This window comes from Myotis nattereri (genome assembly GCF_964212035.1).
Source record: "Myotis nattereri genome assembly, chromosome: 1".
NCBI lineage: Eukaryota > Metazoa > Chordata > Mammalia > Chiroptera > Vespertilionidae > Myotis > Myotis nattereri.
The window spans coordinates 100,888,171-100,912,802 of record NC_138075.1 but is presented as its reverse complement, the minus strand read 5'-3'; the positions used below and the strand labels follow the sequence as shown (position 1 = coordinate 100,912,802).

Below are 24,632 nucleotides of genomic sequence, written 5' to 3'. Positions count from 1 at the left end.
TTTCTAACTCTCTCTATCTCCCTTCCTCTCTGTAAAAAAATCAATAAAATATAAAAAAAAAGATTTTTCTATGTTATGTCAAACCATATGAAATCGCTATTTTATGAGCTACAAAACTTTTTATATAGTCTAACCAATACATTTAATAATCTATGTTTTTAATAATGGCTTCCTAGTTTATTTGCTTTTGAGGGTGGAGTAACATCTATTGTCTTTTATAATGTATATTAACAGTAAATATAATTTCATTTCTTAAACTTTAAGTGTAGGAAACATCTATAAATTTAGATTGAGTGTCTGAAAACAAAATTTGAAAGAAAACCTTATTTCTTTAGAAAGTATAGGTCTTGTTTTTGTCTAGACTATGAGAGGGTTTGTCAAGTGAAGGCACACAGTAAATGATTGCTTATGGCTTCTTCTGTCAGCTTTTAGTTTGGATGCTGAACAGCCTGACTATGATTTGGATTCTGAAGATGAAGTATTCGTGAATAAACTGAAAAAGAAAATGGACATCTGCCCATTGCAGTTTGAGGAGATGATTGACCGTCTAGAAAAAGGGAGTGGTCAGCAGGTACAACTTCCTTAAATATATAATAAGTGTGTGTGTGTGTGTGTGTGTGTGTATTTATATGACTATCTACATTGATATGGCAATAGTATAATGTTGGGGAGAGCTAAGTGAGCAGGCTCTGGAGTTAGTAAGCATGAAGTCATATCCTATCTCTGCCTACTATAACCTGTATAGTTTTGAGCAGTATGTTATATTTCTCTGTGCCTCAATTTTCTCATCTGTAAAGTAGATATGATAAATATCATGGGATTGTTGTGAAAATTAAATAAAATAATGTGTATAAAACGTCTACCTCAATGACTAGCATGTAAGGTACTCTGTGTTTGCTATTATAAATACTGTTGTTATTTTTATTGTTGTCATTTAAATTTGAAATTACCTTTGAACCTTATATATGTATATTATATGAAAATGACATAATAATTTTACATTTAGCCAGTCAGTCTGCAGGAAGCCAAATTACTGCTAAAAGAAGATGATGAATTAATTAAAGAAGTTTATGAATACTGGATTAAAAAGAGAAAAAACTGTCGAGGGCCATCTCTTATCCCATCAGTAAAACAAGAAAAGCGAGATGGTTCTAGCACAAATGATCCTTATGTGGCTTTTAGAAGACGCACTGAAAAAATGCAGACTCGAAAAGTAAGTGAATTTGAGAAATTTTGTACATGTTTTTGATGTAAGAAAAACTATTTATAGTTATGAATGTCTCAGTATCTGGAGGTTGTGTTTTAATAGACTTTATATACAATATAATGAAAAATACTAATTTAAAATAACTTGGCCTTAAGACTCATTATGGAGCTGTTGGTATATTTTAATCTTCATCCGTTTAAAATCGTTTACAAACTTGGATTTCCTGGAGATCCATGCCCCCTTTCAATGTTTTAAAATTCTCTCTTAACCCTTCAAAAACATATATATGCTAGAGACCTGGCACTGGGGGTAGGGCAGTGGTCCCTCAGCCCAGCCTGCACCCTCTCCAATCTGGGACCCCTTAGGGGATGTCCTAAACCGGCAGTCGGATGTCCCTCTCACAATCCAGGACTGCTGGCTCCCAACTGCTCGCCTGCCTGCCTGCCTGATTGCCCCTAACAGCTCCTCTGCCTGCCTGATCGACGCCTAACTGCTCCCCTCCCAGCCCAATTGCCACTGACTGCCCTCCCCTGCAGGCCTGGTCGCCCCCAACTGCCCTCCCCTGCAGGCCTGGTCCCCCCCCAACTTCCCTCTCCTGTAGGCCTGGTCCCCCCAACTGCCCTCTCCTGTAGGCCTGGTCCCCCCAGTTGCCCTCCCCTGCCGGCCTGGTCGCCCCCAACAGCCCTCCCCTGCAGGCCTGATCGCCCCCAACTGCCCTCCCCTGCTGGCTATCTTGTGGAGGCCATCTTGTGTCCACATGGGGATGGCCATCTTGTGCAAGGGCGTGGTGGTCAATTTGCATATTACCTCTTTATTACATAGGATCAGTAGCTATGTTCAGAATGCCACTAGCTAGAAGTGCTTATTGACATTAAATAAGGACCTTTATTTTTGCAGAATCGCAAAAACGATGAAGCCTCTTACGAAAAAATGCTTAAGCTGCGTCGAGATCTAAGTCGGGCTGTTACTATTCTAGAGATGATAAAAAGAAGAGAAAAGAGTAAAAGGGAGCTATTGCACTTAACACTGGAAATTATGGAAAAGAGGTAAAGTATATTTTAATAGCAGTAGGAAGTATGGTACTATAAGCAAATTGTATACTGACTTAATTTATTTCCTAAGCAATTATCTGTTAGTCCAGAGATATCTTCTTTTAATAATAAATAGAGACTATTTAAATGTGTGCTATAATATCCTTTGTATAATTTTACATATATTCCTTTCTTTATTTTCTTTAAAAGTTATTGTATTCAGTAAAATTAAAATGTGCCAGGTATTTCCATTTTGAAATCTTTTTTTTTTTTGTCCTTATGTGAGTGGGTACATGGCTATAAGAGAGATAATTTGTCATTTTAAACTTTTTATGTTATTTACTAGAATGTACTGATTTCAAAAAACATAAAGGAGAAAGGAAAAGGCCATAATCCTAACTCTCAAATAACCATTCAGCAAGATACACAGTGAAAACTTTAAGCCTTACTCACCTGTTTCCTAGTGTCAATCCCCAAAGAAAACCGCTGTTGAATTTCTTGTGATTCAGTTCAGAAAAATTAGTTTTGTATATAACACAGGCAATTTAAATTAGCAGAAAGCTCTTAATCTTAGGCATTAACTTCAACATCTCTACCAAATCTTTTTTTTTCTTTTTTAATTAAATCTTTATTGTTCAGATTATTACAGTTGTTCCTCTTTTTTCCCCCCATAGCTCCCATCCACCTGGTACCCACCCCACCCTCCGCCCTCACCTCCTCCCCCCCCATCCTCATCCATAGGTGCACGATTTTTGTCCAGTCTCTTCCCACATCCCCCACACCCCTTCCCCCCCCAAGAATAGTCAGTCCACTCCCTTTCTATGCCCCTGATTCTATTATAATCACCAGTTTATTCTGTTCATCAGATTATTTATTCACTTGATTCTTAGATTCACTTGTTGATAGATGTGTATTTGTTGTTCATAGTTTGTATCTTTACGTTTTTCTTCTTCTTCCTCTTCTTAAAGGATACCTTTCAGCATTTCATGTAATACTGGTTTGATGGTGATGAACTCCTTTAGCTTTTCCTTATCTGTGAAGCTCTTTATCTGACTTTCAATTCTGAAATAGCTTTGCTGGATAAAGTAATCTTGGTTGTAGGTTCTTGGCATTCATTACTTTGAATATTTCTTTCCACTCCCTTCTGGCCTGCAAAGTTTCTGTTGAGAAATCAGCTGACAGTCGTATGGGTATTCCCTTGTAGGTAACTGAGTTTCTTTCTCTTGCTGCTTTTAAGATTCTCTCCTTGTCTTTTGCTCTTGGCATTTTAATGATGATGTGTCTTGGTGTGGTCCTCTTTGGATTCCTTTTGTTTGGGGTTCTCTGCTCTTCCTGGACCTGTAAGTCTATTTCTTTCACCAGGTGGGGGAAGTTTCCTGTCATTATTTCTTTTTTTTTTTTTTAATATATTTTATTGATTTTTTTTACAGAGAGGAAGGGAGAGAGATAGTCAGAAACATCGATGAGAGAGAAACATTGACCAGCCGCCTCCTGCACATCCCCCACCGGGGATGTGCCCGCAACCCAGGTACATGCCCTTGACCGGAATCGAACCTGGGACCTTTCAGTCCGCAGGCCGACGCTCTATCCACTGAGCCAAACCGGTTTCGGCCTGTCATTATTTCTTCAAATAGGTTTTCAGTATCTTGCTATCTCTCTTCTTCTGGTACCCCTATAATTTGGATGTTGGTACGCTTGAAGCTGTCCCAGAGGCTCCTTACACTATCTTCACATTTTTGGATTCTTTTTTCATTTTGCTTTTCAGGTTGGGTGTTTTTTGCTTCTTCGTATTTCAAATCTTTGACTTGATTCTTGCGATCCTCTAGTCTGCTGTTGGAACTCTGCATAATATCCTTTATTTCAGTCAGTGTATGCTTAATTTCTAGTTGGTCCTTTTTCATAACCTTGAGGGTCTCACTAGATTTCTTGAGGGTCTCACTACAGTTATCGGCAGCCTCACCAGTCTTTTTGAGGGTCTTACTAAATTTATCGGTGGTTTCTAGAACGTTCTTGAAAAACCTTAAAAGTGTGGTTTTGAACTCTATATCCAGTCGTTTGCTTTCCTCCATTTCTGTCATTTGTGACCTGTTTCTTTGTCTCCTCATTTTTTATGCTTCCCTGTGTTGGTATAGTGGCTTTGTGTGCTAGGTGTCCTATAGGGCCCAGTGGCTCAGCCTCCCCAATTACCTGAGGTGGACACTCTTGGTGCACCCCTTTGTGGGCTGTGTGCACAGTCTTGTTGTAGTTAAGCCTTGATTGTTGTAGGTATCACTAGGAGGAATTGACCTCCAGGCCAGTTGGCTGTGAGAGTCAGCTGTGTCTACGGTGGGAGAACTTCTGTGCTGAAGGCACCCTTATGAGGCTAGACTTGCTTCAGTGGGGCTTTGGTGCTCACTGAGTCTGCCCCCTGAGAGTGTCCCTTATGGATCTGAGGAGTTGTAATTGGATGGTCCCACTCTGACCACTGGGTACACTGGCTCTTGGATCTAAGGAGGTGCTAATTTAGTCTCTGCCTGAGGCTACCCAGCAGGAGCTACGAGGAGATCTGCAGATTCCCCTTCCTTGTTTGGGGTTTAGAGGTGCCCAAAGGAGGCCCAGCTGTGAAACAGTGCAAGCTGCTGTGGGGCCTTGAGCCTTCTCTTGGAAGTTTTGGGTCTGTCTGGCCCAGCTGCAGTTTGTTAGGTAATTTTCAGATTGCAGAGGGCCTGGGCATTCATATGCAAAAGCCTCTGCTGCAACTTGGGAGGGGCAGGGTCTCAGGGAATCAACAGGGTGGAGCAAGCAGCTATGGCTGACCCTCAGTCCTGCCCTAAGGAGTCCCCTGTCTCAGTGTCGCGGTAATCGCTGCAAGCACCTTTGAGAGAAAGCCGCCCTCGAGTTCCGAGTTCTGCCTGCTGCCAGACAGTCCAGTTTCTCCCCGTATGAATCTGGGTCCCTAGAGACTCACCTGGAACTGGAGTTCAGAGCAGTCGGGGGCTTGTGACTCCCAATTCAAAAAGACAGCCGCGTCCTCAGTTGCCAGCCCTTGCGCGTGCGCCTCCGTACCTCTGCACTTCCGCACCTCCTCTGAGTCTCAGTGTGCTTTTCTCTTTCCTTCTAGTTTATAGAATTTCCACTCAGCCAGCTTTCCTGTGGTTCTGGATGATGTCCATTTTGTCTTTTAGTTGTATTTTTAAATTTGTTGTGGGAGGCAGCAATTTCCGGTGTTTACCTATGCCACCATCTTGGTTTCTCAAACACTTCTACCAAATCTTTCACCAAAACTACTAAGTTAAAATTTGAACCTTTGTGCCCTGACCGGGTTGCTCAGTTAGTTGCAGCAGCATCCTGATATGACAGGGTTGCAGATTCGATCCCTGGGCACATACAAGAATCAATCAATGAATGCATAAGTAAGTGGAACAACCAATAGATATTTCTTTTTCTCTCTCTCTCTTTCTCTCCCCGCCCCCTTTCTTCCTTTCTCTCTTAAATCAATAAATAAAAATTTTAAAAAAATTTTGAGCTTTTGTTTTTTTTTACCCACAGTCTTCTATTTATGGTCCTAAGATAAAGTTATAAGCCAAAAAGTAAAAGGAAGAAACAAAGGAATTATATAATCTCCCATGTTAATGAACATTCAGCAAATAAATCGAAGTTTAACTAATTTTACCAAGTCTCATCAATATTTATAATTATATCTCAGTTATTAATAGTCAGAATAATTACTACAGAACTAACTTTTTAAACTTTATTTTTTATAATTTCAGGTATAATTTGGGTGACTACAATGGAGAGATTATGTCTGAGGTTATGGCACAGAGACAGCCAGTGAAACCTACTTATGCCATCCCCATCATCCCTATTACTAATAGCAGTCAATTTAAACACCAAGAAGCAGTGGATGTGAAGGAGTTTAAAGTTAATAAGGTGACACAAAGTTTTGTGCTTATAGTAGCTGATAATGGAGTGGTATTTTATCATTAAAATCAGAATGAAAAAGAAAACTGTATCCTACCATGAAATATGCTGCAAAGCCAACTTTTCATTCAAGACTGGCCTGTTGATAAAGCAGTAGAGCTTGTAAATAATAATTAACTTTTTCCTAGAAACCATAATACTCTAAACTGCATAAAACTTGACAAATATTTAGCATATTTGCATAACCATGGTACTTGCCATGATTTTTCTTGGCAACAAATGCCATTTTTTGCCTATAATCTTTCTGTCCTTTTCCTGCACATCAAATTCATGCCTCTCCCAGTCTGCCGTCCCTGCCATACATATTCCTAACATGCCCTTTGTTCATCAGCTCAGTCACTCTACCTGTGTATTTTACCCTGTGTTTCCCCTGTTTAATAATTTCATATCTTTATCCTTTAAAACTGCTCAAAATTCACCACTCCAGACTGACTTCATTATTTAGCTGGTAGTAATTCTTTACTACTCTTTATTTTCCTAACACCTTAGTATTATGGCTTTATTTTCCACTATGTTAACAGTAATCTGAAGTCTGCTCTGTGTATATGTAAATTTTTTTCATTATATTTTCCCCATATTGATTTGTTAATTTTTTAGAATAAAAACTAGATATCCCCCCCTTTTTTAATTATCTTCTAGTATTTTTATAGGAAATTAAGAAAAAGAAACAGGAGCCAGCAGTAAATGCTAATTGCAGTTACAGGGTTTTAGAAGCTGGAGCGTTTTTATTCTTTTTCTTACTTTAATTGGAACAAAATACTTTATCAGATTGTGTTGTAGGAACATATTCATGTTTTCACAGAGATCAACCAAATTCTAAGACTTTACAATGTAAGATGACAAAACATAAGAGTCTTGTATCTTCCTGTGATTACGAATGCCTTCATTATAGTAGTAAACTTCTTTTAAAAACTTCCCCAAAACTGCGGGTTTGTTGAACATGGTTTTCTGTTGTTTGATTAACTCATAACTTTATTGCAGCAAGATAAAGCCGATCTTATCCGACCTAAACGTAAATATGAAAAGAAGCCCAAAGTCTTACCATCATCTGCTGCTGCTGCTCCTCAACAGACGAGTCCTGCTGCACTGCCAGTCTTTAATGCTAAAGATTTAAATCAGTATGATTTCCCCAGCTCAGATGAAGAACCTCTCTCCCAGGTAGATTTAAGAATTTTTCTATTAATATAGAGGAGAAATGTAGGAAATCACGTGTTTTTGACTCATTGCATTTTACTTAAAGGTTTTGTCTGGTTCTTCGGAAGCTGAGGAAGAGAATGATCCTGATGGTCCATTTGCTTTCCATAGGAAAGCAGGCTGTCAGTACTATGCTGTAAGTTTCAGGCTTTCTTTTTAAATAACAAACTGTTTACCTTTAACTGACCAAATAAGAATTTTTTTTTTTTTTTTAAGCCTCACTTAGACCAGACTGGCAACTGGCCTTGGACTAGTCCTAAGGATGGAGGATTAGGAGATGTGCGATACAGATACTGTTTAACTACCCTCACCGTACCCCAAAGGTGTATTGGATTTGCACGAAGACGGGTTGGGCGCGGTGGAAGGTAAGGTATTTTGGTATTGTAAGCATAGAGACATTTTAGAAAGTAGGGTAGTTGAATTTAAAATTTCAAGTGAAGGTTAGGGTAGCTCATTTGTTCCCATTTGCTATTCTTGACTGATTTTTTGTTTGAAATACTTTGCCTTACTTCCTGGTTCTTATATAGCTTTTAATGCATGATACAATTCTGACAAAAGGTACCAGATAAAGGCAAGTGTAAGTTATGATTGCATAAATTGTATTAAGTTAAAGAAACTACAAACATTTCAGGAATTCTGGAAAATAATGAAAAAAAAGGTTAAATAGACTAAGAAGTGTCATATATAGTGTACAGAGTTGTTTAACTTGTCAGTGAAAAGGCTCCAGGTTTCATGTATGACCTGATCTTGACATCCGAGATTGTCAGGATCTAATTGCTTTCCTTTCTTTGTTTAAACCTGATAGAATTCCAACATACTCTATGCCTTTGTATGAGAAGTTGTATGGGGGAAGGGAAGGAATTGCAGAATGCATAAAAGCAAAGAAAAAGAAAGCTTTCAAGTAAAATATGAAAAAAATTAAAAGGCACAATAGATAAGATACTTTCAAGAAGAAGTTTAAGGATATGATTTATGTTAAATTAATGGCTTAGACATATGTTTATTTTATTTTTTTAGTTTTAGTTTGAAGTTCTTATCACTTAAACATTACTTTAGAATTATCCAGGCATCAAAACACATATTTTTTAATTTTATTAAAGCTATTGGGGTGACAATGTTAATAAATTATATTGGTTTCAAGTGTACAGTTCTATCATACATCATGCTTTGTGTTTTCACCAACCAAAATTAAATCTCCTTCCATCTCCAAAATACATTTTATGTAGTACTTTTTCCCATATCATTACGTTGACATCAGTAGTTGTGAGAATTCTCTATTTTGGCTATATTTTATTCTATACTAGTATTGATTTGTGTTAACATTTTATGATAAGGTCGTTTATAAAGTTTATATTAGTAACATATCAAATATTTTATCCATTAAAAATTTTAATAGTATAACATATCCCAAAGATCACATATCCTTTAATGCTTTTCTCCTACCTCCTCTTCCCCCCTCCCCCCCCCCCAAAAAAGGAATCTTTACTTAAATATGAGCACAAATATGTTAGCAACATTTTACAAAGTGTTCTGGTGCTTTGTAATGGAAGTGAAAATCTTTGGTTTAAAAGTAATTTGAAAAGAAAGGTATTTTCATATTTTACAAGTAACTTAAACTGATCAACCAACCCTTAGAACTGTTACAACTCTTACTGTTATAAAATATTCACCATATTCTTTGAGGTGGAGTACTCTTTTATTTAATCAGATCATTGCAATGTAAAAGAAAGAACCTTTATTAGATACTGAAATTATAGCCAAATATTGCAATAATCAAATTTAAATATTCAGTAGGAAATGGCTTTTTGGAGTTGGGGGAGAGAAAGAAAAACAATTTTTAAACAAACTTTGAATAGCTATTTTACATACATGTTTTCTGCCTTATTTTTAATAGGGTCTTACTGGACAGAGCTCACTCAGACTATGATAGTATGTTTCGTCATCTGGATTTGGAAATGCTTTCCTCACCACAACATTCTCCACTCAATCAGTCTGCCATTACCTCAGAAACAAATACCTCGGACAAATCTTTCTCTAAAGACCTCAGTCAGATACTAGTCAATATCAAGTCATGTAGATGGCGGCATTTTAGGCCTCGGACACCATTCCTACATGACAGTGACAATGATGAACTCTTCTGTAGAAAATTATATAGGAGTATAACTCGAACAGGAACAGCACAACCTGGGACCCAGACATGCAGTACCTCTACGCAAAGTAAAAGTAGCAGTGGTTCAGCACACTTTGGTATGTTTATTTGTTATAATGTCATTTCTGTGGAAATGTCAGGCTTATCAATTTTTTGAATATGTGGCTTATTATATTACTGACTAAAAGTCCTTTTCTCAAAGTAGTTAAGAAAAAGAAAGACCTAGGTTTAAGTATTTATTTGAATCCTGTTTGTACAAATGGTTTCATTTAAACAAAACCACATACAAAGGGGTGGTTTATTATTACAGGGTGGGACAAAAGTAGGTTTACAGTTGTTCATATGGAAAATAATATAATAATTAAATAATAATACATGGATAAACAAGTGTTTTGCATACCCACAACTGTACAGCTATTTTTCCCCCATCCTGTATTTAATGTATAAAATTTGTTTTCCTGGGAACCACAAAATTGAGCAATTATATTTTCAAAATAATATGAAAAAAAAATGGACCATAAATTATTGTTCATTTCTTTAGTCTTTCACTTAGACTGCTTAAAAATAGACCAGCAAATTAAATTGATAGACATGCAAAGTTTTATTTGTCACAGTAATTAAGAGTAATTTGTAAAAGAAAAAGTAATTTTCACAGAACAATATTTAAAAGATTATTTTAATAATTTCAGAAACATTTTTAGATATTTACTGTAGCATTATGGCTACTTTGTGGAATGTGTCTAAAATAAATGCTGTCTACTTAAAATATTTCTAAAAGTTTAGCTTTCTATTTGAAAGCAATAAATGTGTTTTTTGAGGCATGTAGATCATAGAAATCCACTGTTAACCTATTGTACGCCATAAGCGTCTGTAGACACAAGCAGGGGGACTGCCACACACGCCAGGCGCGTCTATAAAAAAAAATGTTTTCCCTAAATGGCAGCCCTGACCAACTTTAAAATCATTTTTCGTGAGAATTTTCAGCTGAAAATATTCAAGAACACCAGAATTGTGAGTAATATATTTATTTTTATAATATTCATTGCAAATTGATTTTTTAAATTAAATTTAAAATATCGTGGCGTGTGGGGATGGTTTCCATTTTGGATGTGTGGTAGTTAACTGGTTAAAATTATATAATTATATTACTCCAGATTTTTGTGAAGATAACGTAAATACAGTTTTAGAAAGGACTATAAAGATATTTATTCTGTTCCCCTAATTATGTGGTAAGGCTACAGTAAAACCTTCTAATAAATATGAAAATGTGTTTATTCTTAAAGACCTCCAGAAAAGATTTCATAAATAATTTACTTTGTGGTTGGAAAAAAAGTAGTTCTATGAAGTGGAAGTCTTTTCAGCTCATAAGAAAAATAATCTTTTCAGAAATTAACTAGAAGATAATCAAAATTTTCTGAGGTTTAACAGATTATATATAATCCCATTCATTTCAGTCTATATTATGAAGAGTCAGTTTCTGCTTTTATAGTCTTAAACAGAATGGAGGACTTGTTTATACTGTGGGTGTAGAGATTCTAAATGTATAATAAACTTGTAATATGTTTCCCCTGATAAAGATTTTTAAGCTATGTAAAATTCTTTGACAGTTCTCATTGAAAATTGGCATATTCCATCAATCCCCATCTTTTCCACCTCTTAGAATAGAGAAGTTGAATTGTGTAACCATCCTTAGGTTCTTGTAGTGATCTTTTTAATGTAAATTGTTTTGCTATACAACTTAAGTAAGCATTGGTACTGTAAAACTTACTTGATTTGTGTTGGCCAAAGAATATTAAAAGGTGAACATTGAGCAGAAGTATTACCAAAAGTTTAGGTGAAAAAAATCTTCAGTAAATTCTAATTTTCTTTTTAATTATTTCCTTCCTTTATATATGTGATATGCCTTTTTTTAAATGGGTTTATCAGTTTTTTTCTGTTGCACATAATTATTTTTAGTTTTCCCTTCATTTTTACTAGAACTTCCTTATGCTTGGAGAATAGATGCCTACAGATTGCTGTAGAGTATCACTTTTTTCTTTCATATATGTGAATATTCCAGAAACCTAAAGCTTTTCTCTTTATGCTCTGTAAAGTGAATTACAGTGGAGTTCCATCAAACATACTTTTAAGTGAATTCAACTATAGGCCCCTGGAGAAAAAAAAAATAGCAGTTCAAATGTTATACAGGATTCTGAATATAATTCTACTAAAAGAATGTATTTGCTGAAGTGGCCACTATGGGAATGGGAGAAGTGAATCTTTATTTTCTCCTGATAGCATCAGTGCCTGCATTGATGCTTCATTCATGGGTTAGTTATCTCACTTAAAGCAGTGTAATTATAGTTTTAAAGTTTTGTGGGGGGTTTTTTATATAACATGGCCCACAGATGCTACTTCATCTGATACTCAACCATAGAAACTCAGATCTAGTCTGATGTCAGAAGAATAACTGGCTGTGTTAGGCTTATTGAAAGAAATGGGTCTGGATCACATGATGCACTCTCGAGGATTTCGTATGAGTTAACTTTTTACTTTACCATTTTCAAACTTACCATTATATGAGATATGAGTCAGTTGATACACTTAGCCTGCTGTTCAACCCAAATTGGTGGATTTTGATTTAGACATTTTTTATTATTCTGTCATTGTTTTTAAATGTTAACTAATGTGTGCTGTGGTATAGTGATGCCCTCTGGACTGATTTTCCCTTTTCTAAATAATCATCTATAAGGGCTTAATTATTCTTGTTTTCAAATAGGAAATTCTAAATGAGGATATCAGGAGCCCATTATTTTTAGTAAAGGGAATGAGGTTTAGCACACTAACTTTTATAGTCTCTCTTTTAGTTACTCAGAATCTTTTTTGCTTCCCAATCTTGACCTTCTTGCATAGTTGTGTGTCCAAATGGGTAATCTGGTTAGTCAGATGCTACAGTGCTTTGTCCTTTGGATACTATACAGCAGAATGACATAATGTTGAGGGACTTAGGAAGGCTTACTATATGTGTATTTATAATTTTCAAGACTAGATTTTAGCACTTACAGATAAATTGCATTTTTAATAATCTTAATATGTGGTTTGAACGGTTTTCAGTTGTTTTTTTTTAACTGATAAAAGCAACTTTGAAATGTAGTCTTTGTTCAGTGACTAAGTATTATTTGTATGTATTTGATTTTGGGAGATACCACATGTCAGTTAACACCTTTTATCATAACTAGAAAGGACTCTATATAATTCAAAAAGACTAAAAACAGAAAAGTGATTTTTAAACCACCATTTTATGTTCAGGATTTGAATTCGTAGCTCCCAGTGAAATTTCATCAGCAAACTAAATCAAGGTTTTCTAAGCTCACATTTCTGCACTAAAGACTTTATTTTCAAAAGTGAACAGGAAATTTGTAGCTAGAATATTATATTCTAAGTCTCAATATCTATAGTTTACTTAATGCAATTTACTTGAGTTTGTAACATAAAATTTTAATTTTACTATAGAAAAGGAACTCTAGATTTGAGCACTGAATATTTTCTTGTTGGATTTTGTAAATCTACAAGACTTTAATCCTTATCTAAATGTGTTTCAAAATTCAGAATTGCATCCTCAACAATCTCAACTAGAACCCCTAGTAAAATATATTAACAGATGATCTACAGTTTTACAGATACACACAAGAGTAGTCATACTAAGCAGAATGTCTGACCATAAATAATTTCATGTTCAAGTCATTTGCAGCCAAATTCAGGTTCAGTAATGTTTTGCCATTAAATGAGTTACCAAATTTCTGTTTTCAAATTGGATTTCTCTGTGGCTGATAAATGTTATAAACCTCAATCTAAACTTTATCAATTCAAGCTTACTGATTAGATGTTCATACTTTAATACTGTTTGGAGTCATTTCATTTTACATTTATTTCTTCAAAGTTAACTTTTTTCTTATATTAAACTTCTTGCCTGTATGCTGCTCAAAGAAAGTGTAATTGAGGGATATCTTTTAAAATAGGTGTTTGGGTTTGTTAAGGATTTTTGTTGTTGTTGTTGTTGTTGTTGTTGGTTTTTAACAAAATACACATTTTGGTAATCTAGACTCCATTTTCTCAAACTGAATTTTTAAATTGTTTATTTTTTTCCTAAGTACCTGTCACCCTCCCCACCTGCACTTAGATCATTTTAGTTGATCTGCTCCAGCTAGAGGAATGTGACCTAAAGGGCAGAACCCTGAGCTACCAGTTATTTCCTTGTATAAGAATTGGACTCGTAAAATCTGAGATTATTTCATCTAAATTCCTACCCCCAGACAGTTTCTGACCTCTGCCTCTAGTGAGGGCAAATTCAACAGCTTACTTAGTCAGGTTATTGTACACTTGGGTGTCTTGCTTAGAAGTTTGTCCATATATTGAACAAAAGCTACCTCCTTAAATTTAAATATTCTGGTTCCTGTTTTGCCTTTGGAAGCACATGAATATGTTTTCTTGATCTCCAGCATCAAAGTGTCCTTCAAATATTTGAAGTCTTTTTGTGCCCCTTTATAATTCTCAGCTTTTAATTGTGTCCCTCACATCACTCTTCTTCACTGCCTAGACTCCTGTTTATTAGGTGCTAAATATACAAGATTTTTTAAATACTTGATTCACACTATCAGTACATAAAATTTGATTCTCTCATATAAATAATACTAAATCTAAAACAAACTTGCCTATATCTTATCATATTGAAAATCTCATTGGTTTGGGGGTGGGTTTTTTCCCTGTCATCTAGTAAATATCTTTGTGACCTAGGATGAAAATCTCTTCATCTCTATTAGGAGGTTGTAGGAGTAAATCACTATAAGGATCCCTCCTAATTTAAAAATTTTTGGTTCTGTGAAATGATTTTGATGCTATCTACAAAAGCATCTTGTCCATCTTTGTTTGAATTGCAAACTTTACCACACCATAATATTTGGAGGTTAGACATAAAACCTAAAAACTTTCTACCTTGATAGAGATTTAGGGAAATGTGGTTATTTTTATTTATTTCCACTTAGCATTTGCTTGCACTTTGAATTATAATGACATCCAGGTGTTCTCGGTTTTCTATATAAATAATAATGTAAAACCCAGTTCAGATTGTACTTGGCCCAGTTTACTACCTTACCAAGCTTTTATTTACACAGCCTTTTGGATTGGAATTTTATGTCTCAGAAGAAATTTAAAATCTTAGCATTTCATGCCTAAAAAGGACTACAATCATCACCTATTTAATCTCTTCCATATTTTAGATGAACATACTGAGTCCCAAAAGGTTAAGTAACCTGCCTAGGTATACTCTACTAGTTATGATAGACCTGAGAACTAAAATAACAATCAAGATGTCTTGGCCCCCAGACTCATGGTTTTTACTACCATTGCTTCCAGCTCATACATTTTCTGTACAGTTTATCAAGATCATTTATCATAAATATCCAGAGAAAATTTTAGAACTAAACTCTAGAATATAGAGATATCTAAGAAATGGGCTAACAGTGATCTAAAATGTCAGGTGCGTTGTTATTTCTAAATCTGTTCTCAGGAGGAAGTTAACAGTTGTTAAAAACTGAAAGTCACGAAACCCTCAGAGACCAAGCATTAAAATGTTGATTTAAATAGGGCAAAAATATTTGGAACCTTTATTCAAATCAACTTCCAATTATTGCTAAATTTTTTATTAAACCACACACAAACAGATATATGTCTGTCTACTATACTGAACACTTGACATTAATAAAGATGAGAAAAAAAATAGAGATTGAACTAAGGAAAAACACATACACAAATACTAGCAAAGATCAACAACAGAAAATTTCCATTTATATAAATGGAGTTTTGTATATATAGGTTTTTAGTGAATGCTAAAGTATTGATTTTCTAAATCTGTGCTGACCTGACCTTCCAGAATGGTTCCTTTTTTAAAAAACTTACTGAGCATCCCATGCTAAGGAAATTCAAGACTTATGCAATTCCTCAAATTTAGGAAATTAAAGTATAAATCTCAAGAACATATTAGCAAAACTAATAATATTATATTAATTATAAACCAGAATAAATTTTTGTAGATTTTCTTCAAGTTCTGATTCAACACATTTCTGTTATATGAAAATGGTCGTGCTGACAGAAAGTTACTTTTTTATGTCAATATTCAGGGATTATCCTATTAGTAATAAAAATCTTCCCTGTAGGAATCAGATCTGAGGATTTCAAACACAGAAAAACTCATCAAAGAACAGATATCAATTAAATAGATTTATAACACAGAATTTAAAAATCAAAAGAAATTATTTTTTTGTTCTTGTTGCCCAAAAACTTAGTTCAACTTAAGTTTAATAGCTGGTGTAGATACTACTTCTTTCATGATTTTCTGATCCATTCAAAATATGGTAGAATTTCTACCTAAGCATGTTGTAGTTGTACAAGGTGGACACTGTATACTGGTAGATAAAGATTCTTCATGAGTTATGTGAAAACTACAAAACTTGATGAAGTGATAATCTAGATAAATCATCAAAACAACAACAAATTAGGTGGCAGTATTTTGAAAACATTCAACTTGAGATTGAGGAAATTTGCATGATTTATTATAGATTCCCTGATACCCAGGGATGCATGATAACCCTTTTTTTGTTTTGTTTTGAAATAATTCTTACCTAAACATTGCAGGCTTCTTAAAGAAGCCTTTAAGGTCAGATGTTGTGATTGTATGTGCCTTTTTTTTTTCCTTTTTTAATTGGCGAAATCAAAAAAAGATAAAAGGTTTCCTTTTTAAAAACTGAACACACTTTTTGGGGGGTAATAAATGAACATTTTTTTGTTTGTTTTTTTTAGAACTGAGCTCTCCATAGACAAACATAAGTAGCATAACACAGTGTCTTTCCTCAGACATCATTCTGTACAGTAAATCAACATAAACAACTCCGTTCTTATTGACTGGATTTTTTCCAGGTGGGTTATTTGAGTGGGGAAAATTAATTAACATATGGAGCCTCTTTTTTTCCTGTGTTAAACTTAAAGAATGGGTTCTTTAAAATAAAAAAGAAAGGTAATAAATCAACAACAACCTTATGTTTTATATAGAGGAAATATTTGTAATAACTAAAATTAGAAAATATGTAGAACAGTTATGTTAGGGATTGCTATCTGAATGCATTGGAACAGTAATATGAGTAAATTAGAAACCTAATGGTAATTATCAGATTTCTTCTCAAGCTCAGTGCAAAGTTGAATTTCAGATATGTGGATTTTTAAAAAAGCTGGTATTCCCATTTTACTCGAGTGTGGCAGCTTACAGAAATAATGGTTCTGCAACTTGGGAAGTGAGCAGTTCTCTTTCCTATGTTTAACTCAGGAAGTTTAATTTTGTTTTTCTTTAGATTCAACCCACTCTTGTGAAATGTGGTTGTAAGCTTAAATTTTCATTTGAAAGTCATCTTTAGCAGGACCATGAGCTTTTATCAAATGCTTTAATTTTGCACAAACTTTTTTTAATGCTGAAATTTTACTATTGTCAAAAGTGTATGGTATTGTGCATTTTTATAAAGTGTTTCCTCATTTTATGTTCAGCATTTACAGCCGAACAATACCAGCAACATCAACAGCAACTGGCACTAATGCAGAAACAGCAGCTTGCACAAATTCAGCAACAGCAAGCAAATAGTAATTCCTCCACCAACACTTCACAGGTGAGGGATTTGTCTGTCTTATGATTATCCCTCATTGTTTCCCACCAGAGTTCATCTCTAATTACCAACTGTTGTCATAGAACCTTGCATCTAACCAGCAGAAAAGTGGCTTTCACCTGAATCTACATCATAGCCATTCTATACAGGGTTTAGAAAGAACATTACAGGTGAGTATAGAAGCTGTTGTTTCTGCTCCCTATTTTAAAAAGTAAAACTAAAAAGCATAGTTATATGAGATGGAGACCCTGTCTTTAAATCTGACCTGTAGTCTGATATACATCTTTAATATATAATCCCACTGACACCTAATTCATTATCTTGTTATTTTAATTATTATTACAATTTATTAAAAATTATTATACTTCTTTTAGAAGAAATAACTTTTAAACCTAAAGCCATTTGAACACATTTAAGGCTTAAAGGCTGAGATTTAAGTCTCTATGCATCTTGGAAGAAAAATTCATGTAAAAAATTCAAGGACCTCTTAATTTCTAGGCTAAATTCTGATATGATATTTTGTTACTTCCATTCTAAAGGGATAGTTACCTTACTATCCCAAAGGTGTGTATATGTGTGTATATATGGTAAGTTAGGTGAAAGAAGTTTACCTACATTTATTCATTGTATGTACTTGCAGATCACTGAAATGGTTTACTAGCTTATTTCTTGTGCAACACTTTGTGTTGGAGGTTTATTTCCACATTATAGGGGGATGATTTTGGTAATTGACATGTCCATGTTGTATATTGTCACATATAAAGATTAAAATTCATAATCCTTGAGTTATAAAATTACTAGAACATTCCTCAAATTTGACTGTCAAGGGAGAGAAAGATATTCGAGTGGTTTTCCACTTTTGTTTATATTCATACTGATTTTGCTATACCGGTGTAGCTTTAATATTAATTTGTAACTAAGTGATGCTGATTAGATTTGTTTTTTATTTTCTTTTTAGGGTTTTGTCTCCAAGACTTTGGATTCTGCTAGTGCTCAATTTGCTGCTTCTGCTTTGGTGACATCAGAACAGCTGATGGGATTCAAGATGAAGGATGATGTGGTGCTTGGGATTGGGGTGAATGGCGTCCTTCCAGCCTCAGGTAAGGATAATGACATTTAAATGGTTTTGATAAGATTTGTAACACATACCTATAATAAACAGCCAAATTGCACATTGTTTAGATGCTTCTTTCTTTTTCTCTAGGAGTATACAAGGGCTTACACCTCAGTAGTACTACACCAACAGCACCAGTACATATAAGTTCGTCAGCAGCAGGTTCAACTTTGTTACAGCCTTCAAACATTACACAGACTTCAAGTTCCCACAGTGCACTGAGTCATCCAGTAACTGCTGCCAATTCTGCAACAACTCAGGTTCTGATTGGGAACAACATTCGATTAACTGTACCTTCATCAGTTGCCACTGTAAACTCTATTGCCCCCATAAATGCACGACACATACCTAGGACTTTAAGTGCTGTTCCATCGTCTGCCTTAAAGCTGGCTGCCGCAGCAAACTGTCAAGTTTCCAAGGTCCCATCTTCATCCTCTGTAGATTCAGCCCCAAGGTGAGTAGTTATTTTAAGACTAAAGGATCTAACTTAAATTCTTAGGCATTGCTTTCTACTTATTTGTGGCTTTTGCTCTTTTCTTTATATACTTTAAAAATATGTAAATTAGAATTCCTTATTTATTCTAGAACTAAACAGATAAATGTAATTCAGTATTGTTGAAAATTTGTGCCAAATGGTACAGTGAATATTGCATTTGGCATTTGGGCATCATTTTCTTAGTATGATAACGGCTTATAATGTTCTCACTCTTCTACCTCTGGATGGATGGGGTCCTCTTTTGAATGCTTCTTTGTCTATGATTTCTCCCACAGTTTTTTGTGTAGACAGAACTGATAAAACTCACATGGCTAGAGTGCTAAGCTGCTCTTAATAATGTAAATAAAGCTTACAGTATTCATGCCAGGTCAACTTTTAATGAAACCATCATTTTCTATGCTAACTTGTCTTCTTGGGTTTTCAATAGACAGGTTAGAATGTTTGCTCAAGCTCTGTTCTGCTTTAAATATTAATGGTAACGTCCTGCCTTGTACAACGTACTGTGGAAAAACAAAAAGACAAGAAGTTTTCAGTTTAGGTGGAAGACAAGCATAAAAGTGTGAAAAGTTAAACAGTGTTGATTGTAAATAAGATGAAAATCATTCTAGAGGTATCACAAAGCATTATATGCTTATCAGATTAAATGTATAGATTATGGCTATAATTTCAATATTAGGAGACATCTTTTCACACCAGGAGTGTTCTGGGAATGTTCAACAAAATAAGATTAGATTTGATCTTGGTTAGTCAGAGAAAAGGAAGACAAGAGAGTTGGGGAAATATAAATGTGTTGATAGGTTAACAAGTAAACTAGTTTGTGGTTTGGGGAAGGTTAGTAGTTGAAGTCGGAGTGGTAGAAAAAGTTCAGACTGATTGTAGACTTTCTCAGCTGGCAGTGGCCTAGAAGGAGGATCAGGATTTGTAGCAACAAACTGTAGCCTTGAGTTTCCAAATCTATGCATCCCTGTCTGCGTCTGAATTTAATAGTCCTTGTCTGCTCGATACTAATCTATTATTAGTATTCTGGGTCTAGTCACAGTTAATCAATTTAATTCTTAAATATGTAATACATGGTTTTCATCAGTTTAGAATTGTATAGCCATGTAATATTCAAAGTATATGGAAACCATATTTTTTTAAATCCTCACCCAAGATATGTTTTTATTGATTTTAGAGAGAGAGGAAAAGAGAGAAATATCAATCAGTCGCCTCCCATACATGCCCCAACCAGGGATCAAACCTGAAGCCTAGGTGTGTGCCCTGACCAGGAATCAAATCCACAACCTTTTGTTGCACTGGACAACACTTCAACCAACTAAGCCACCCGGCCAGAGGTGGAAAACTTTTTATAAAACTTATTTTAGTCCCTTTGTTTTGAAGATGAGGAAACTGAGATACAGAGACTTCTCTAGGCTCACTCAGCAGTCTAGGTGCTAGAACAACTATGGCCCTGCTCTTCGGATGCCTCATTTAGTAGCTATCCTGCTCTACTCCATATGTAAAATCTTATGTAAAGTCCTAACATGAATGAACGTCAGCCACATATATATGTTCCTTATTTTAAAATTACAAAAGGTTCACTAAAGGTGGAAATTGAAACAAAAAACTAAAACTTGGCAATTCTTTGTGTTTTTAAATCTAGGTTGGCTACTACAATTCTGTTGGTAATATCATGGAATTTATAAGCCTGACTTCTGGTTGTGTATTTCTGATAATAAGCTATAAAGGTTCCTATTCCTCTACTTGGCTATCTTTCCCAGGAGTCAAATTTCTTTCTATTATTAAAAATATTTGAACTTTTTATTGGGAAATAGTTTTGGTTTGTTCAATTTATATTTGCTAAATTTGTTGCAGAAAAGTAATTTATTGAACTTTATTTCAACAGGGAAAATCATGAATCAGAAAAGCCAGCGCTAAACAGCATAGCAGACAATACAGTAGCGATGGAGGTGACGTAGCTTTCTCAGGAGTGGGACTGCAACCTGGGGACTTGATTAGGTGCTATGCATCAGTAGCATTTTGAATGCAGGGGATGATGGAATGCCACACATGCATTTCTGTGGCAGCTGTGGGGACTTTACAGCAGTGCTCATCTCTCATGCTTCAATTTTTCTTTCCTTACTGTTAATAGGAAAAATCAACATCTGTAAATTAAGAATACAGCAATTATCTGTACAGTACTGCATATTTGTAATACCCTTGTATATATGTTACTTGAATACAGAAATGTTCATTTGTGATGCTTTGCACTTGGGGTGGGAGGGTGGGAGGGAAATAAATTGCAACAAAGAGTGTGAGATGTGAGATTGTATAGAGATGAAGTGTCATCACATCATGTGCATGGTGCGGAACCTGCTGTTTTATCTATTTATTGTGCCGTGTTTACAGTTTTTTTGTACACTGTACCTTCATTGGTTCCTGTGCTGTAGTAAATGTGTTAGGTAGCTGTGGACTCCTTGGTATTTTGTAAATGGTATAACATAACTTGGTTCCCCGCTGGGTCCCTGAGTTTTTTCTGTATCATGTGAAAAAAAAATGGTGACATACATACAGAATTTTACAAAAATAAAAAACGCATCAGTTTAAAAAAGGGGGGGGTGGATTTTAAATGGGGATCTTCCTGGTCTATCATTAGGATAAGTAACAAGCTAAAAATGAAGTCTCTTGAATCTTCCCATCCCCTCTTGCCCACAAAGCTGTGGGTAGTTTCTGGTACTTAAAGCACTAACGTTATGTTGCTGCTCTACAAACAGCCCAGTAGTCCCATTTCCTTCCACACCAAAAAGTGTTAAATCAGGTATGCAAATGGAGTCCTTACAACTGGAGTTTATGTTGTCTTGCCCTTTTTTTTTTTTAGCACAAAAGAAATTGTACTTTTTTATTGTCAAATTGTTTAAAAGACTTCATTCTTTACTTGTTCTTACAAAAAGGATATAAGGGAGAAGAATGCAGTAATTAATATACGTGTATCATCATTCCAGTTTCTAAAAACAGCCAGCCAGCTTTTTTCCTTTCAAGTTTCTCCAGAAGGCTGCAAGGCCAGAACCACAAATATTGGGTGCCTTCCTTTGGAAATATTTGACCTCTCTTCTGTGAAGAGAATGGTACTTAACAGACTACTACCAGTGCTTTGTCAGTACCGAAGTCTGAATGCCCAGTCCAATGGCATATAATATCTTAAAGGTTTTTAATCCCACCTGGAAAAATTGTGATAGAATTCTCACAAAATAAACCCAGGGCATTACATGTTGACAAACTAATGTGAAGTGGTCTTTTGCTTTTATTTTCACCCCAAGAACTTTTGTGTGACTTTAATTAAAATCATTCAGTAAAGAGGGACATGGGAATGGGAGTGATGACTTAAGTTCATTTTTTCAACAATTATATACTGAGTGATTACTCTGGGGTTATTTTCAGTTCAACAACAGTGAAAAATTCTTGCCCTCATGGAGTAGTTTATAATCTCATTAGGTGATTAAAAACAGTAAGAAAGATTTAAATGGTATTACGGTAAGTATTAGAGGGGAAGTAATGCAAGGAAGGTAGGAGAAGCTGTGCCAGGATGGTGTGTATGATGGGCAAGGAAGGTGGTTCCATTTGATCATAGACTTGAAGTTGGGAGGAAAGCATTGTAGGCAGAAAGAATAAGTACAAAGATTCTGAGATGGGAGTGCATGGTTTGCTAAAGGAATAGCAAGCAGTGTGGCTATTGCAGCAGTAAAGAGTAGACAGGTCAGGGAGTAACCGGGAGCCTGCTTGTGGAGGGCTTGGTCAGGGATCTTAAGGACTTTGACTTTTCCTCCACTTCAGAAAGGAGTTTGGAGCAGAGGAGTGATGTGAACAGGCTCATTCTGGCTTTGGTATACAGAATAGACTGCAGGGAAGACTAGTTAGGAAGCAAATTGTAATAATCCAAGTGAGAGATAATAGTGACAAGGATGGTAGTGAAAAGTAGTTGGATTTTGTTTATATTTTAAAGGTTGACCCAGTAAACTTTTCTAAGAAACTGAATAGATGTGAGGAACATGAGAAAAAGAAGATTTAAGGATGATTGCATGGTATTTGGCCTGAGCAACTGGCCACAGTTGGAAAGCACTGTGGGAGGAGTGGGTTTGAGGGAAACTCAGTTTTGGGCTATCTGAAGTCTCCATTAGACATCTAACTAGAGATGTCATGTAGGCAGTTGCATATAAAAGTCTGGTATTTAAAGGGAGAGGTCTGAGCTGGAATTCAAAACGTGAGTCATCTTCTTAGATGATATTAAAAGTCATGAATCTGGGTGAGATCAAGAGTGGGATTAAATCTTGGTGTAATAAATATAGCTGTCATTGATCGGGAAATCCCTGTCTCAAAGGGACAGACTTACAATTTGGGTAACTACTTTTGTTTATTCTGTTCTGTGTTCTTTAAGGAGAATATAGTGACTGATCAGTGTGACTAAAAATTTAAACTGCTGGTTTAAAGGTATTTAAAATAATACCTTTATTTATTTTATTTAATTTACTTAATTTATTTAATTTTAGAATTAAAATTTCTAAATGAAATCTAGCAGATAGAATGAGGCCTGGGCCCACAAAGTGCCTGTATGCCTATGGATTAGGGAACAAGAAAATGAGTGCTCATCAAGCATACCCAGTCAGGAATTTGCAGAGTTGCATGGGTAGGGGTAGAAAAGTGGCAGATAGGCAAGTGATCAACATCCATGTAGCACTTACTCTCTTATTTGACCATACCAACTCCGAGATGCAGACAATACAAATGGCATCTTTCACATTTTAAAATAAGGAAATATACTCAAAACTGCATCTTTGGCTTCTAAATCCTTTGCTATTTTTCTATATATTCTACTACCAGTGTTGTAATAGCCTGAAGTGAAGGGCTTAATGCAAACATGCAATTTAAACACTAAACTATTAGGGAAAGGGACAAAGGTTATCAAAGGAACTTTGACATCTCATCTAGTTAATAACTACCACTTACTGTGTATTTACAATGTAATATATGCATAGTAATTATCTTGTTTAATCCTCACGATTACCCTTTTAAGCAGATATTAGGATTATCACCATATTGTAGGTGAGATTCACTCAAGGTTGGTTACAGTTATTGACAGTCCAGGATTTGAACTCATCAAATTCCAAAGCTATAGCCATTTGTATCCCCTACTTAGTGGGTAAGGTAGGTAAACCAGGAAACAGATTTCTAATATAACTTCTTAGTAACCTTTGTTCCTATTTTGTTCCTAAAGAAATTGGTACTGTTGAGTCTCTTACTCTGCCATTATTACGCTTTCGTTCATTTCATAAGTAGAAGCCCAAAAACCAATCAAACTAAACTTTACCCTAGGTAAATTTTGTTTTCCCAAAAGGATAGTGTTTTCTAAACTCCAAATTTAGGAGCTGTGTTTTCACGAGTATTATAAGAATGTAGAATATGGTGCAATTTTAATGTGTAATAAGTTACAGATGGGTAAGCAGGATTTCACATTCTTCACTAATATACTTACTAGAGCAGATCTGCTTTTGTCTATTTTACATAATGATGTTCTACATGAATTATTTCCCCCAAAAAATGCTATTTTAATATTTGAAAGTAACAGCAAAAGGAATTAATAGACAAATCACACTGATTCAAAAAAATATTAACTATGCCAGGCACTGTTGTAGGTGTTGGAGACACAGCACAAACATTAAAATTAGAATTAACATTAAATGCCTAATGGAGTCATCTTGAGACTTTTACAATAAATGTAACATCCAGCTTTGGAAATTAACTGGAATATGTTATTGCAAGAGC

General features: G+C 35.2%; 1 protein-coding gene across 2 annotated transcripts in view; it reads left to right on the top strand.

The window, feature by feature from the left end:
• The window catches only part of EPC1 (enhancer of polycomb homolog 1), an 84,782-nt gene extending 62,693 nt beyond the window's left edge, over nucleotides 1-22,089 (top strand). The window contains exons 3-15 of one of the 2 annotated variants that reach the window (XM_081100744.1): nucleotides 426-571; nucleotides 1,007-1,213; nucleotides 2,105-2,253; nucleotides 5,988-6,147; nucleotides 7,180-7,356; nucleotides 7,439-7,528; nucleotides 7,609-7,757; nucleotides 9,287-9,639; nucleotides 17,111-17,229; nucleotides 17,310-17,396; nucleotides 18,185-18,326; nucleotides 18,431-18,794; nucleotides 20,722-22,083. In XM_081100744.1, coding sequence (XP_080956870.1) covers nucleotides 426-571; nucleotides 1,007-1,213; nucleotides 2,105-2,253; nucleotides 5,988-6,147; nucleotides 7,180-7,356; nucleotides 7,439-7,528; nucleotides 7,609-7,757; nucleotides 9,287-9,639; nucleotides 17,111-17,229; nucleotides 17,310-17,396; nucleotides 18,185-18,326; nucleotides 18,431-18,794; nucleotides 20,722-20,794 — 2,216 coding nt within the window. In that variant the 3' untranslated portion in view covers nucleotides 20,795-22,083. Of the gene's footprint in view, nucleotides 1-425; nucleotides 572-1,006; nucleotides 1,214-2,104; nucleotides 2,254-5,987; nucleotides 6,148-7,179; nucleotides 7,357-7,438; nucleotides 7,529-7,608; nucleotides 7,758-9,286; nucleotides 9,640-17,110; nucleotides 17,230-17,309; nucleotides 17,397-18,184; nucleotides 18,327-18,430; nucleotides 18,795-20,721 lie in introns of both variants that reach the window. The other variant, XM_081100743.1, reaches the window with a different exon arrangement.
• The last annotated feature ends 2,543 nt before the right edge of the window (nucleotides 22,090-24,632 follow it).